Here is a 17,250-nt window from a genome sequence, read left to right as displayed (position 1 = left end):
AATTTATATATCTTGACACATTTGGTGGCATCTGCCTCAAGTGCTTGTCGTTTACTCTCTCTCAACGTTCGGCCCCTCCATTACGCTTAGATATTTTATTATTTAACATATTGAATTTCGTCGCAGTTGTAAAGCGGCCGCTTTTCAAGGCTAGAACTTGATTCTGATTGGCCAATGAGCAGTGAACACGTCACGTCTCGCAGCTCTCATCAGCATCAAGCGCACGCGTCGTTTTATCCGTTCTTTATACTGCTTTTTGTAGTGTTTTAAATAAATTATTGTGACTAACGTAAAAAAAAAAGCATCTTGCGGCTTCATGAGAGAGACACGTAAAGCCGGAATTGGACTGTACAAAAATATACTTACAAATATATTTGCGATAAATAATGATTTAAAAACAAAATACATAACACACCGGCCCAACCAGACCGCGGCCCACCGGGAATCTCCCGGTAGTCCCGATGGCCAGTACATGCCTGTGTTCAATACTGAAATGCAATGAAATCTAATTGGCTTGCAACAAGACAATGACTCACCAGAAACAATAACACTGAATTTCTTGGGTGTGACCTGTTTTCCACCAATGATCTGTAGCTCATAGAGTCCAGCATGTTCCTCTGAGGAGTTTGTGATGGTCAGAGATCCAGTCTGACTGTCCAGCTTCAGTCTGTCTCTGAATCTTTCATCAGGACCATCGTAATATGAGATCTTATTAATCAATCTGTTTATTTGAGCTATACGAGTGCTGTCAGATCCAAATGTCCACAGTATCAGCTCAGCTTTCTGTATTTCAGTAAGATCAGTGTATAAAGTGACAGAATCTCCCTCCATCACTGACACTGACTTCACTTCATCCATATAACCAAACACACCTGCAGAAGAGAGACCGCTTGAGAGATTTACAGAGTCTTTAAGGATCAATAGTGACAGATTTTATGCTGGATTTGTCATTTATGTTATATTCAGACTTATCATATGGAGAATATTGGTGTGTGGATATCAAATCTTCACAGGTTCAGATCACATTTCAAGTCCCTCAGGATATTTATCTTTATTTGACTCTCTAATTTTAACACTCACTGTTCTAATTCTATTCTTAAAAAAATCTTTCTAATCTTTTGTATTCTATTTCTTTTCATTTATTATGCAGTTGTGCGTGTGTGTGTGTGTTTGTGTAAAGACTTCTAACACTAGCTTGATCTATTCTTTTTTTATTCTATCTGTTTTCTTTTTATTTATTATACTGTGTTAAGCTAACTGAGACTTGTTATAGCACTTAAATTTCATTGCTCTTTTGTTGTTTTTGATTGCTTCCACTGTTCTCATTTGTAAGTCGCTTTGGATAAAAGCATCTACTAAATGAAAAAAAAAAATGAATAAATGAATATTTTGTAGAAACAGGAACAAAAAAATAATAAAACTTGGGCATAAGAAAAAGTGAGTTGCAATTAAGATAACTGAATAGTTCGTAAATGAGTAATTGGGCAAACATCAAGCATTTTCTGAGTTTTAGCGCCATAAAACAGATCAAAACATTACTTCAGAAATCCAATAGGTTAATATTATATTCAAATCATTTTTAGATAGTCTCGAAAACCCATTTAAATCTACTCACCATCCACCAGTAACGTAACAAAAAATAAAACAAACGTCTCCATAACTCCGTACAAGATCAGTAAAAGTTGTCCATTGTAGTTGTTAAACCGCTCCGTCGAGTTTCAAAGCGTTTGAGCAGTTTCTAAACGAGCTAAACCGCAACGACACTCAACATAATTTAACTTTTACATATGATTTTGTAATATTTCACAATCTTCAGCTCAATAGATCGCATTTTGCGAGTGAAACACGAAATGTTCTTGGAAAATCAGTAGGCTAATTCCGATCAAAATAAGGAAGTAGATACATTGAATGGAATCTGTCACGGAAAACATTCCACACCTGAGTTCTGTTCTTGTGAAAAACTACTCCAGTGGGTGGAGTTTATGTGAGCAGTCAGTCCTAGTAGAAATATCAGTGCACGCTCCTCAAATAGATGCTTGTTTAATTGATTATTTTGAAATGGTAATGAGTCAATGTTAACCTCCCAATCGCAATTCGTACAGCCTTTGAGTCTTTACTCATTTTCAAAGAAACATCTAAAGACTCATCTTTTTCGCAAGCACTTTACCAACTAATACTAGCAGTTTTCCTCCTTTTGTTGTCTTTTCATTTATTATTTATTATATATTGTTGTTGTTCTCTTGTTGATCTGATTGCTTCTATTGTTCTCATTTGTAAATCGATTTGGATAAAAGCGTCTGCTAACTGATTAAATGTAATCTAAATGTAAATGTTAATTGCAACAGTGTCAAAACGTCAGTTTTTGTAATTTGATAATTCGTTTGTAAGCTGTTTTGCTTGACTGAGTTCAGAAACACCAATAAGCGGATAACCTATGCCTAAGATTTATCCCAGACAGCAAGCAGTTTCGGCCCAGAACTATCCCACATCTGACCCGCGTAAAATCCATGCGGGCCAAATGTGGGCCAGATCTGGGGCGAAACTGCTTGCTTATATATATATATATATATATATATATATATATATATATATATATATATATATATATATATATATATATATATATATGTTTAGCATTTAATACATTTAATTTGAGGGGTATTAATTGTTTTTTGAATAGTTTGATCAGCCTATAGTTAGACTACTGGTGTTTTTTACTGTAGTGTTTTCACAACAATGCTTGAAACAAATTTTGCGTACTATCCACTAGAGGGCAGAAAACGTTCAAAGATCACTGATTAAAGATTTGTTTATTAAAACGAACACTATCAAATGTAACAGGCATGTACTACACTTAACATGAATATCAAAACATGCGTGACAAACAAGGTCAGAGTAAATGGTAACAGGTTATATGGAAAATAATACAAATATTTAGTGTAAACTGTAAAGTCAAAAGAACATTTATTAATTAAAGATTAATTAACTAATATTCAGTTTCAAAGGTTAGCATGCAGAGTTCACAGAGTTCACAGAGTTCGGACTCGATTTCTCATGACACCGGGCGTCTGAGGATAGCTCACGAGGCAACCGGAACCGGCCAGGTGTCGCACCGGAACCATTCCGACCGGGAAACATCCTCGACGAAAAGTGTTTCCGCCTGCCTCTCGTCACCCTGTGACATGTGCGCCTGTAGTAGGGTTGTCAACTACACCCTAATTACACGGTGTGTTCACTTCTCACTGCTGTGTGTGTTTATTTATGAGTATGGGTAACCATACTTGGCAAATGTCACGACTTTCACTTTCACCTTCACTATACAGTCGTATGTAAGGGATCTTCCACTGTATATTATATGAGACTCGTTTTTCCCGTAAAGAATCAGAAAAATGACAGCTGTTTCATGTTAATTCCCCCTGCAGTGGCATTATGAGCATGCGTGAACTGAGGGGCGTAATGCATGACATGTTAATTGAAATTAACTGTCTGACTTCCCATCACTAGTGAAAAGTAAGCCGTCCTAATTATTATTATCCCTTGTAAGTAACTGGAATGGTTACTCCATGCAACTTTAAATTACAGTCTGTCCAGTTAAATATTTGGCTGTAGTTTGTGTTTAAATCACGGTTTATTCAGGGCCTTTCTGCACGTGGTGAATGTGCTGCTCTGGCATTAGTGCAGATAATCGCCAGGGATCTGACACCAGGCCCAGGTCAGATTTATAATATAACACAAACTCAGACAGGAGTGAAAACAATAACCCTTTTTGTGGTTTACAGCGATTTACAGAGTAGTGTCTTTTTATTTAAATAATGTTTTACTATGGCTTGTGTTGAATGCATATTATATGCCATAAAGGTAATAAAAAACAGACATTTGTAAGGCAGTGTTTTGGATTTTTTAAAAAATGCATTATTTTCTGGGATGTTTTACTGTGACAGGGCCTGACCTTTTAGCTCGTCCTCCTTAAAAAAATCATACAAAAACAAGCTTAAAATCATACAGTTCAATGACAGAACTCACCCTTCATCAGTGTCAGCTTCACCTCAAATTATGCCACTTTCTTTGAGTCATACCTTAAACTTGTTATTGATGGAGATTTTTGTTCTAAATGACAGTTTTCAGCATAACAAAACTATGAAAGCTGTAGGTCCAATCTGGCTGGGGACAAGGACAAGAACAGGATTTGTCATTTTCATAAGTGTTTTAAATAAATAAAAGAATATCTGAGAACCTAATGAATGACATATTCCTTCACAGAACAACTCACAGAAATCATCATTCAGTTTTAGAAATGTTTTGGATGTAATACTTTTTATTCACTGTAACAAGTCAAGGACAGATAATGTACATTTCTGGTAGAATGTCCCATATATAATATAAGGTTTATAATTTGATATTTTTTCATTATAATATTTATATTTAAGTGTATTGATTTTTTTTGTGTCATTTTCATGTTTTTTTTATCATTTTGCAATGTCGTAAGTTGTTTAAAATTTATTTTTTCTTAATAAAAGCTGTAGATTTAATTTGTTTGGATGGATTGTCATTTTGTTGTCTATGATATGTACATATGCAGGCATTCATTAGCTGTCTGTTTGATGACTAGTCTATTCTTGGGATATGATTAGTTGTATATTACATTTTCACTGACCGCCCAAATTTTGCCTTGTTTTAGCTGAAAGACGTGGATGTGAATCTTAAAATAACTCTTAAGGTTAATTTTCCATCGCTACTCATTTTTTATTTATGATATTTCAGAACCTAAAAATAAACAAAATTTAATTTAAACAACGCAAAAAAAAAAAAAGATCTCACTTCAATACACTTCTCAGTCGCAGTGAAACACAGCAGTGCATTACACAGTATACACAAGTAAACAAGTCACAGTTTTTAATAGTAAACAATAGTGTATACCATATCAGTGTATATCAGTAAAGATCTAGTCTGAATTGAGCCATATTTAACAGAATCATTTGGATCACTCACTGCTTCACTATTAAATCAAATAAAGCACAATGAATCCAGATGATTGTATCAGGAGGTACAGAGTCTTTTCCAGTCTTGCTCCTGCACCGTGGCTTGTTATTTCAGAAGTTGTGCACGTCATGCATCTTTCTGTTTAGGCAAACCCATAAACATTAGGAATAAAAACAAACATACACTTATAAAAGTGGTTATGCTTTGACCAAAAGAACTGTAGTACACAGAAACTAAAATTGATGACCAAAAGTAGAGTTATTATAACACACCTTTGACCACCAGCTGTGTGCTGCGCTCAAGTCCCAAATCTGGGACAAAACAGAGATACGTTCCTCCATCAGAGAGCTGAAGATCGGTGAGTTTGAGAAAGACGTTCCCCTTCTTGAGCTCCTCGTGTAAAACTTCTGCTCTGTTCTTATACGCTTCATCCTGCTCCTTTACAGAAATGTTTCCATTGATAATATCAAATACATTCCTGACGTCATCGTGTCTCCAGTGGACTGTCAGCGGTTTATCTTCAAGCACAATACTGTTTTGACTGCAATTCAAGATGACAGAGTCTCCTTCAGTGACTTCAACAACCTGATGAAGAGAGACTAGAAAACAATTATTAGAATGACATTATTTTAATTTAACAAAAGATTGAGGGAGGATTTTTTTTTTTCAAATATTTTAGATTATTACACTATTTCTGAAAATGCTCAGTTTCATGTTTTTTTTTAATTGGTACTAAAACTGTTTAAAATTTAATTAAAAATGTAATAAAGCATAAATTACAATGTAAAAAATGGGTTCAAAGCTTTCAACAGCCTTTGCTCTGTCCTTACCTGAACCTGTTAACAGTGTGAATATGAAACAGCATCTGTAAACCATGAAGAAAAAATATTTAAATTACAACAAACAAACTAATACTATTCTGTCTGCATACAGCAAAATTGAAGCTTGCTTATTTTCAAATAAATCACATGTTGTCAGAAGATTTTCAAGGGAAGTTTCAAGGGAAGTACATCACGGGATAGGGGAGAACAGGGACGAAAGTACCATTTTTCAGAAAAGCATAATATTTCTGCTTTGGCCAGTAACTCAGAAGTCTGGTCTATCAATAACAGGTGGTATTTTGTAGAAATGTAGAAAGACTTCAGTATAATTTCACTTTGAACGTAAGTTGCACATTTTTACTTTCGACCCTGTCGGATGGGACGAAAGTAACACAACAATATAAGCTAGAATTTTTTCTGTTACTCTTATTTATATTAACTATACCTGACTATGACCTTGTTAATATTTAACTGCAAACATATTCTGTCCTTTATCTTTGCAAAAAAAAATTATAAAATTACATTTTCATATTTTCCTTTTAAAATTGAGTTTCATCAGATGTCTCAAAACCCAAATGTACAAACATGAATTGTTTAAAAAAATACAAATTATATATATATATATATATATATATATATATATATATATTATTTCAACAAAATGAACAATATAAAAATAGAATTACATTAGCATGATATAAATTGTAAATATAATGTATATAATGTATATATATAAATAAATATATATATATATATATATATATATATATATATATTATATATATATATATTTATATATATATATATAAATATATATATATATATATATATATATATATATATATATATATATATATATATATATATATATATAATATGCAATCTTACTTCAAACTAATGATCGCATCCATTGAAAAGACACAAATCATCCTACCACGTTGCGATTCAGTATCTGTACTAAATTCCTTATTTGTTTGTAAGGGTAGTCTCGTAAATGAGCGTGTGACGTAGTTGTGCATGTGTACAGCGCTGAAGCATGTCGGTATGAGCGGTTCCAGTTTACTTTCGGTTTCGTTTGCTCTGCCGCGAGTTGTAAATGTGCGTGCGTGAACGTAAATTAATTAATCTTTCTTTATCTGTCATACTGCAATAATATTGCCACAACATATCTGATTATTGTCATCAGTGCATATACAGAATATGGAGAAGTTATGCGTGCTTTATTAACATGGAAATGTTTAGCGCCCAGGGCCATGCAGAGACCTTTGGAGGGGCAGGTGCTCAAAGTATAAAAGGGGCACATGGAACAAGGCTCTAAATAGCCTCTTCAAAATATCAAGACAGCAATATATTGTGATGCATTCCTTGCTGATTTGTGTATCGATATGGATGATTATGTATTGATATGGCAGCAAATGCTGTGATGCAGTTTTGAAAAAGAACCCGATTAGAAAAGACAATTTTAAGTTTAAAAGTAAAAAAAAAACTGAAAGTCTACAAAGTCGAGTAGAAACTGAAATTTCTTAAATTGTCCCAACCTGATGGCTTTTTCTTTTCTGTTCTACAGAATAATTAAGAACAGCGGTTATAGTAAAAACTATAGAAAACCTTCCCTCTTTCTCACCAGCCTCTGTCTCCTGGCTTGCTGTTACCTGCTCTCTTTCTGTCACTTGTGCCTCTACATTTCCCTCTTTTTCTTCTTCTATCTCCATCTCCTCATCTGATCTATTACTTTCCACTCTCTGTCCATCTAGGAACAAGGCTCAATTTACTATTTCAGCATTAATCTATTGTTTTAACCATCACTACTACTCTTGCACCTAATCAATAAGTCCACCTTTTTTTGATATTGATACAAAACATTAAAAAACTGATACACTGGAATATAGTGATTAATATTACTATTACTGTTGTAGTTGTCTAAAATTGAACACCTTTGCGATGTAAACGAATGACAGGCTACATTTGTTATTCATTTCCTTCACACTGCACTTTGGTGTCAGGTATATTATGCATTTTTTATTGACATTGATATTTTTACATTTATTTCCAGAGAGATATTACTGAGTTTACAGGCTAAAGTGGTCTTGCTGTTGTAAACACTGTTGCTATTGTAGAAAAAAAATATATATATATTTGCGTCACATTTAAAATATAATTTTATTTTAATTCATTTCTAAATTGTTTTTATTTTTATAATGATAATTCAGAGAATGAGAACATCTGAATAAGCCTTACCAGTGTTTTTAAGGCACTAAATTATTTATTATTACTATTTTTAAGGCACTAAACGTGTGAGAAGGGTCTGGCTGCAGACTTGGACTTGCACTCTCAGACTTGCACACTAACGTCACTTGCAATCAACACAAATCGTGCATGTTGACAAGACGCTGTGGTTGTGATTAAACGATTAAAACTAAATTAGTAGGCCTACTACTATACACAAAGTGTTTCGTTAAACGTTTTCTTCCTGTAGAAAAAAACTAACACTTAATATGGCATAATGTATTAGGATGTGTTAAGTTCATTTAAAAGACCAAATTCGATATATAGTTATTATTTAATGTACTACAAGCAAGCAGATGTCTATGAACACAATGCGAACACTTAATGTGGCCTAATAACAGACTAAGATGATAAAGACAATTCAGTAGGCATAGCCTATATGTCTTGTTGTTGACTCAATGTATATACAGACCAGCAAATATGAACATGCATTATGAAATGCATTAAGTGATTTTAAAAGGATCAGCTCCGTACATGCAAGCAAACGAGTACAGAACGCAGTGCGTTAAATTGTACATTAAACGTTTTCCTCCTATAGAAAATCAGTATAAATAAAACACATAATGTAGCTTAATGGCCAAAGACAGTGATATAAACGAGTTGCAGACAGTTTAATCTATATGGAAAAATGCTTAACGCGAAACTTAGCGTGTTGCGCTTATTCACCACCACAGCTTCTTGTCTCTATTGGCAACACGCACGATTTGTGTTGATTGTAGCAGAGAATGCAAGTAGCGATTGCAAGTGATATTGTAATTTAGATAATTTTTTTTCTTGTCTTTGCCACCTGGCTACTGTTAAAAAATGTTGGGAAATTCAAACAAAAAGTAAAAAAAATAAATAATTAAAATAAAAAATAAAGACTGCAAGTGACGTCACTAGCGGAAGTGCAAGTGTCTGAGAGTGCAAGTCTGAGAGTGCAAGTCTGAGAGTGCAAGTCTGAGAGTGCAAGTGCAAGTCTGCAGCCAGACCCTCTTGGAACGTGTTAAAAAAATAAATAAGTACTGTAATATAATAAAAGTTTTGTCAAATAACATAAAAAAGACCAGACCCCTTGACGCCTGTGAAACTTTTCTCCCTCAAACAGCAGGCTAGCGTTACTTCTACACTACAGGCTACACACAGCAATATAAACAACATATCTGAATTAGAGCTGTAATCGGGCCTTAAAAGTTAGGCCCGACAGGACCCGAGCCCGACAGGTTTCGGCCTGAGCCCGACAAGTACATTTTGATTGACAGCTTTTTTAAAGCCCGAACCCGTTTACAGCCCGACATTATTCAAATGTGCGCACGCACACAGCTCTTTTGCCTTTTGCCAACAATGAGCAATTTATTCATGTTTTAACATAATTTACTCATAACGTAGACTAGACCACTTGGAAGTTGGAATAAAGAAATAAAATAAGTCCTCTGTGACATCGTAACATCTCAGCATTCTAGACATAGGCTCATTTAACCTATAAATAGACCAACGCACCAATAAAAACGAGTCATTTAAAAAAAAAATAATTAAGATACATTTTAAATTAAGATGGGTATTTGGCAATAACGAAATTAAGATAAAGGCTCCCCCGGATTTGCTTTATTTAATAAAAGAATAATGCCAACATTAGCGTAAATACTCTGTCAACATTATGCATTTAAGACTCAATGAATATTTACACTGTAATGAATTGCTGTAAAAATTACAGCATTATTTTACAGCCGCGGACTGTTTTTTAATAATACAGCATATTGCTGTAAACTGCAATGCATTCTGGGGTCACATGTAGGTCTGACAATTTACAGAATTTTGCTGTAAATTTCAAATCTTCAGAGCCGCATCGTTAGATCTTCAACGGTCGAGGAGATTAACATTAAAGGCAAGAGGAGTGATTCACAACTGTGGTAAGTGACTTCAGTTTTTTATATTTCTTGTTTGGTAGTTTATAGTATATGAATGCATCTACATTCGCGGATTATATTGGTAACCCCAGATTCAAGCATCATCCGTCCGCGGGGCGCGAGGCAGAATTGCGCGGGGTTTCAGTAGCGCGGTCGCGGTAGGATTTCACACATCCCCCGGCGCTATAGCAGCCATGGACAGAACATCTCTGGAATCCTTCGTTATGAATGACATGTTTCAGTGCTTATAGTTTGTATTCACGGTAACTTCGTGTTTATCAGCACACTTCGTCGTGATTATTTTATGATGTAAAACAACTTTGCACATGCAGTCATCTGTTAACACGGGCGCCGAAATAAAACGCGTTTCTAAAGCCTCGCGGTCAGTCAGGGTCGCTCACGGAGGATGTGTGTGTCATATAAATGCTCAGTGGTGCTCTTCTAAGAGGTTAACGTAACCAGTGAGATGTAGATTTTTTTTGAGCCTTTGCTAACTTCAGGTAACGTTAATGTGAAAACTTTAACAAATTCATATAAAGTCTGCTTTGTATAGTTAGCCTAATTTATTACCTTAGGGCGACCAAATACTTTTTTCTTGAAATTATTAAATATGCTATTTATATATATGTGTCTATATTTATGTCGGCCGGCAAATCTTGTGTGTATTTTGGCACAGGGTGCACAAATGCTCCTTATCAGTGCGGTGACACTTGAACAAATGAACTGATCATGCGCGACACTGACCAATAAACAAACGAGTTGTTTTATTGCGTCTATGACTTGAATCTTATGTAGTGATGGGAAGTTCGGATCATTTTACCGAATCGGACTTTTGAGTCTCGTTCAGCAAAATGAACGAATATTTTTTCGAGTCATTTCAAATGAACGAACAACCAGAAGGTTCAGGAAGAAAAAAACAAAGTGCTTGCAGTCTGTTTCACATTAGGAGGCATTTTGTTGCATAATCGTCCACCACAAACCATATGCAACAATGGAAGCTCAACTTCCATTAAATGGACTGAAAACGCTCAAGTAACGTTATAGGTCTCAAAACGCTTGCTCTGCGCCAGTGGATACACACCATAGACAGTAAAAGAAATATGTGCATGTCACAGACTGTCTGGGCATGCACTTCCGCGTTTCAGAGATCCGCCTTTTACTTTCCGTCAACATTACATTAATTAACGTTTAGAAAATTGATTTTTGACATTTGTGAATCAATTCAGAATCGTCTGCTTATGCATTGCGATACATTTAAGAATCACATTTTTATCCCACCCCTACTAAATATAGTATATAATGTAAATGTAAAAATCTGAAATACAAAATAATAATAATAATAATAAAAAAATGGTATAGGTATTAATTACTATTGTGATATTGATTGTTTTAGGAGACACTTTGACAAGTGGGCACTGGATGCTGAGTATTGAAGGCGAGGTGGTGTGTGAGGGCACTCAGCCCAGTTTCCTGTCCGGCCTTGCCACTCTGTTTGCTGCTTATTACTAGTTTAATCTTGAGTATCAGGAGGAAGCAGTGTGTACCTTGGAGTTCATTCAAAGGTAATGGTTGAATTCTAACAACTTCAGAACCAGCATTTTATAGATAAGTTATATCAGAACATTCCTTTTAATAATGTTATGTTATCAGTGTTATTTCTGTTGATGCCTTTAAAACAATGTGTCTTAACTCGAGAAGAGAATATATTTGTCTCCCTATTTAACACCAGCAAGCTATTGAGTTAAAAATGTTTTTTTATTTTTTTATTAGTGGACATCTCCAACTTTCTTGGAGGTCCTAAAACCGCTCTTAATTACATATTGTCTGTTTCATGACCCTTTAGGTGCTTTGTGGGCATAAATCCAGAGAGAAGATCCAAAGCCAAGGGAAAAGTGCCATCGAAATAAAAACAGGACAAGTGATACAGAAGAAAATGTGTGGCAGTCAACCCACATGTTGCCACTCTTCTGTGCAAATTCCAATGGAATTTCTGAAATGTAAGGATACACACACACCAAGATTGTGTCTTCCTTTTATTGTTCTCTATCTGCCTTTGACTGTACCTCTCATCCCTCTGTCTCTCTCTGACTGTACCTCTCATCCCTGTATCTGTCTCTGACTGTATCTGTCCTCCCCCTATTTGTTTCTGAAATTATTATTATGTTTTGTAATATATCTAATGTATTGTCCTCTTTACTCTTTTCAATATTTCTAGTCACACTTTGAATCCTGGGATGGAACTTCATCTGGAGCATAATTGTTATTTGGTTGATTTTTATCTGTTTGATGGAAAGTTTGTATGACTTATGCACGTGCGCGGCTCCTTCCGGTGAGTCATGCAGCACTTTTTTTTGTATGACTTGTTTGGCAATATTGGTCTATTCTTTAATGATGAAAGCTATCTGAAAATGTCTTTGTGGTTTTTAAAGGATTAGTTCACCCAAAAATGAAAATTAAGTCAATAATTACTTATGTCGTTCCACACCCATAAGATCTTCGTTCATCCTCACAACACACATTAAGATGTGGCTCAGTGAAGCCTGCATTTCTAGCAAGATCATTTCTTTTTTCAATGCCCAGAAAGCCTCTAAAACATTTAAAACAATTCATGTGACTACAGCTGTTCAACCTAAATATTATTAAGCGACGAGAATACTTTTTTTGCCCAAACCCCCCCCACCCCCCAAAACAACGATTTTATTCAACCATATCTAGTGATGGGCGATCTCAAAACACTGCTTCATGAAGCTTAGAAGCTTTACGAATCTTTTGTTTCAAATCATTTGCTCAGAACGTGTATCAAACTGCAAAAGTCACATGAACCATTGAAATTTCAAAACACTTATGACGTAACGAAGCCTCATTTACTGAAATCATGTGACTTTGGCAGTTTGATATGCTCTGATTTGAACTGAAAGATTAATAAAGCTTCAAAGCTTCATGAAGCAGTGTCATCCATCACGAGATATTGTTGAATAGTCATTATTTTGTTTTTTGGCACACAAAAAGTATTTTCATTGCTTCATTACATTAAGGTTGAACCACTGTAGTCACATAAACTGTTTTAAATATGTTTTTAGTACCTTTCTGGGCATTGGAAAAGGAAATGATCTTGCTAGCAATGTAGGCATCACTGGGCCATCAGGTTTTATAAAAAATATCTTAATGTGTGTTGTGAAGATGAACAAAGGTCTTGAGGGTGTGGAATGACATGAGGGTGAGAAATGACAGAATTTTCACTTTTGGGTGAACTGTTTTAATATGACCATGTTGGTCATGTTTCGGTTATAAAGCAGTTTGAATATTTCTTTGTGTCTAGGTCCATGATGTCCAGTATGTTCCAAGTAATAAAAAAGAAATCATGCCAAAATTTCATATCCATTTAAAAAAATGAAATAATTTTAAAATAAATAAAAATGAGTTCAAAATAATATACTTTTTATGTAATTTTTTTCATGTAAATTTGAAAGTGATATATATATTTGACCTGTTTTTTTTTAGATTTTAAAAATGTTATTTTTTGTATTTCTTTGGTGAATTAAGTTATGCATTATATAACACTTTATGCAGTTAAAGGTAAGTCAGCAATAGGGAAAATAAATGCTATAATTTTACATACTTTAAATATTGCAAATACACATGCTTTTTTCAAAGAATTGCTTTGCACAGTAAACTACTTGAATGTGTGCATTTGCTATTTAAATAATTGTTAAATGCCATATACAATGTATTAAAAATGCAGTATATAATATATTTTTTTGTAAAAATGCAGTATACAAAATATAAGAAAATTACTGTAAATTTTACAGTAAAATACTGGCAGCAGGGTTGCCAGCCAGTTACTGTAAATTTTACAGTAGTCTTATTGTAATTTAATTTACAGAATTTTACTGTAATTGAGAATACAGTAAAAATCTGTAAATTAAATTACAGTACGACTACTGTAAAATTTACAGTAACTGGCTGGCAACCCTGCTACCAGTGTTTTACTGTAAAATTTACAGTAATTTTTTAACAGTGTAGTTATCATTTGAAAAACCTTTACTCACAGAGATTAGGCTAGGTCTACATGTTTATGTGGAGGAAAATGATTGAATCCACTGTAGATGTCTTCAGCGCGTTCCTGCGCTCACTGATGGTGCGTCGTTATTCACTCATTATTCTCATTATAAACACGGTCAAAACTTTTCCACAACCCAGACTTTGCTTTAGTTACTGGTGCAACCAAAACGTAATCGCCAGAGGCAAGCCTCCGTTACACCTACTCAGCATTCATTTTCGCATCTTTCTCGCGCTAATCGAAACACATCACATGACCGCTCGTTTACCTCGCAAACCGGAGCGCAAGCCCGAGCCCGGCCCGAGCCCGCGCAAGATGATAGAAATTAAGCCCGAACCAAAGATCTTCAGCTCTACCATGCGTAGCTCCTAAATTTGCAGCTGGAGTACTTGGCCCCGTAATTGCTGCTTGCAGCTATATTTATTATTTATTATTGTTCTGCGTAGTTTGAAGATGATTTTTTAAAAAATCTTTATCCCGGATATATATATTTTTTAATCAGTTAGAGGATGGGGGGACAAAGCCTTTTTTTTCAGGGTCTTGAGACCCCCCAAGACCCCCCCTGGCACAGCTGGTGGTTCTTAGCGCCTTGAACTGACACATTTGTCTGTAAAATACAGGTTTGTGTATATTTTATTTTATCTATAAAATCATTACTGTCCTGAATAGAAATTTTTATGCAGAGCAACATACAGGCGTGCGGTATGAATCACCTTTAAAGAGTGTCTCGCGGTCTTTTCGGGTAATGGAAAAGCTTAGAGGATTTAAGTTAATCTGTAAATATTATTTAAAGAGGGGGGGGGGGTGAAATGCTATTTCATGCATACTGAGTTTTTTACACTGTTAAAGAGTTGGATTCCCATGCTAAACATGGACAAAGTTTCAAAAATTAAGTTGTACGTTTGAAGGAGTATTTCTGTTCCAAAAATACTCCTTCTGGTTTGTCACAAGTTTCGGAAAGTTTTTTTTGAGTATGGCTCTGTGTGACATTAGATGGAGCGGAATTTCCTCATATGGGTCCTGAGGGCACTTCTGCCGGAAGAGAGCGCTCCCATATAGCAGAGCACTGAGAGCACAACAGACTTCACTGATCAGAGCGAGAGCGTCGCGAAATGTCACAAAAGAAGTGTATTTTTGGTTGCCAGGGCAAGACAACCCTGCACAGATTACCAAAAAAAACAGCATTAAGGGACCAGTGGATGGAGTTTATTTTTACAGAGCATCAACGGAGTTGTGCAAGTGTTTGTGTTTGTTCCCTGCATTTCGAAGATGCTTGTTTTACAAACATGGCCCAGTTTGACGACGGATTTGCACATCGTTTATTTCTTAAGGATAATGCAGTCCCAACGAAAAAGGGTCACGATCGTGTGTTGGAACCGCAGGCGGTGAATAAAACTGCTTCAAATATCTCTGCCTCCTTGTTAGTGCGTCCGCCTCCCATGCCGAGACCCGGGTTCGAGCCCCGCTCGGAGCGAGTCGTTGCTGCTGCTGCTCTCGTTCAGTTTCAGCCTCGGGATCTGATTCTGTATCATAAATAAACGGCTGAATCTGACTGTTAGCCATGGTTTGTTTAGGTTGGTTTTTTCCTCACGGTGTCTCAGCTTCCAAACGCTCTCAATGCAAAAGCCTACTCGCGCTCGTGATTATTTAGCTCCGCCCACACGTCACGCCGGGAAAAATCGGTACAGACTATCTTTCTCTTATGAATATAATAAAACTAAAGACTTTTTGGAGTTATGAAGGATGCAGTACTACTCTATAGGTACTCAAGATTAACAGGATATTGAGTGAAAACGAGCATTTCACCCCCCCTTTAATGTATGAAGTAAAAAATAATCTTGTAATATAGTAAAAATTAATAAACTTTATCTGGGTTAAATCAACCCCTTATGCTGGGTTAAATAAACAACCTAATTTGCTGGGTAAAATTAACCCAAGATGGGTTCTGTCCTATATTTGTCACAGTATCTGGGTTGTGTTCCCTGGGTTTCCACTAGGTGTCCTCCTTTCCCACGGTGGCTGTCACCTTATCACTTCCTGTTCCCTTATTTGGTCACCTTCCTCCTTGTTTGAGTTAATTGATTGTTCCCCACCTGTTTCCAGTTCCCTCATCATCCTTCTGCATATTTATACCCGGTCTGTCTGAGTATGTGTCACGGAGTCCTTGTCTAATGTTTGATACTACCCGTAGTCTTGTCCTTGCCATGTGTTCTGTTCTGTTCTGTTCTGTTCTGTTCTGTTCTGTTCTGTTCTGTTCTGTTCTGTTCTCATGTTTGTTTGGATTTTCTGGTTTTGACCCTGCCTGGATTGTTTACCCCTTTGGATTTGCCCCCAAATAAACACCATACCTACAATTGGATCTCTCCTTGTTTTCCTGTATCACCGAACGTGACAATATTTGCCCAGCACTTGGGTTAATAACAACCCAAATTGGGTTGTTTCTAACCCAGTGTTTTTTAGAGTGTGGGTTTTATCACAGTAAAAGTAGCATACATAATTTTCTTATGTTTGATTTCTGAATCCTTGAGACTATAAAATAAATCAACTGTATTAATAAAATCATAGCCATATGAGGAAATATTAATTGCACTGACTGCTCTTAATTTACTTTTTTTTTTTTTACTAAAACCATTTAGAAGTGTACTCAGAAACTTTTCAGTGACCAATATCTTCTGCTTTATTTAATCCATGGTCAGTACTGAAATTTGTACCAAAAAAAGTGAAGCGGTTTCTGAGTTAATTTATTATAGTTTATTAGATAATATTTAAGCTTTTAATGTTTTATTTAATATATGTAATATTAGTTTGAAATGTTTATTTATATTTCTGCTTTAGAACTACAACTGTACTTTGTAAATAATACAGTTTAATTACAATTTATTTATTTATGTCTATATTTTATTAAAGTTGTATTTTGACCCCTGCATTTCAATCCCATACAGCAAAACCACAGTTTAAATTATTAGATAATATTTAAGCTTTTAATGTTTTATTTAATATATGTAATATTAGTTTGAAATGTTTATTTATATTTCTGCTTTAGAACTACAACTGTACTTTGTAAATAATACAGTTTAATTACAATTTATTTATTTATGTCTATATTTTATTAAAGTTCTATTTTGACCCCTGCATTTCAATCCCATACAGCAAAACCACAGGAATTATTTTAAATGTCATTTAAATTGTATATATATACAGCAAAAGCAATCACATT

The 17,250-nt window shown here is 35.1% G+C and overlaps 1 protein-coding gene and 1 long non-coding RNA gene across 2 annotated transcripts; one reads left to right on the top strand and one right to left on the bottom strand.

The window, feature by feature from the left end:
- Nucleotides 1-4,304: 4,304 nt before the first annotated feature.
- On the bottom strand, nt 4,305-6,745 carry LOC113040626 (programmed cell death 1 ligand 1-like). The gene is made up of 4 exons (XM_026198917.1): nt 6,690-6,745; nt 5,811-5,845; nt 5,253-5,579; nt 4,305-5,118 (listed from the first exon to the last, which is right to left on the bottom strand). Exons 1-4 carry the CDS (start codon nt 6,728-6,730, stop codon nt 5,000-5,002), a joined length of 522 nt encoding a protein of 173 aa, XP_026054702.1. The 5' UTR covers nt 6,731-6,745; the 3' UTR covers nt 4,305-4,999.
- Nucleotides 6,746-11,482: 4,737 nt separating this feature from the next.
- On the top strand, nt 11,483-12,564 carry LOC113040624 (uncharacterized). Its single transcript, XR_003275261.1, has 3 exons — nt 11,483-11,535; nt 11,817-11,970; nt 12,189-12,564. It is a non-coding gene; the product is annotated as an uncharacterized LOC113040624 (long non-coding RNA).
- The last annotated feature ends 4,686 nt before the right edge of the window (nt 12,565-17,250 follow it).

Source organism: Carassius auratus, chromosome 22 (assembly GCF_003368295.1).
Source record: "Carassius auratus strain Wakin chromosome 22, ASM336829v1, whole genome shotgun sequence".
NCBI lineage: Eukaryota > Metazoa > Chordata > Actinopteri > Cypriniformes > Cyprinidae > Carassius > Carassius auratus.
The sequence above is the reverse complement of the archived record's forward strand: the minus strand, read 5'-3'. Positions and strand labels throughout refer to the sequence as shown.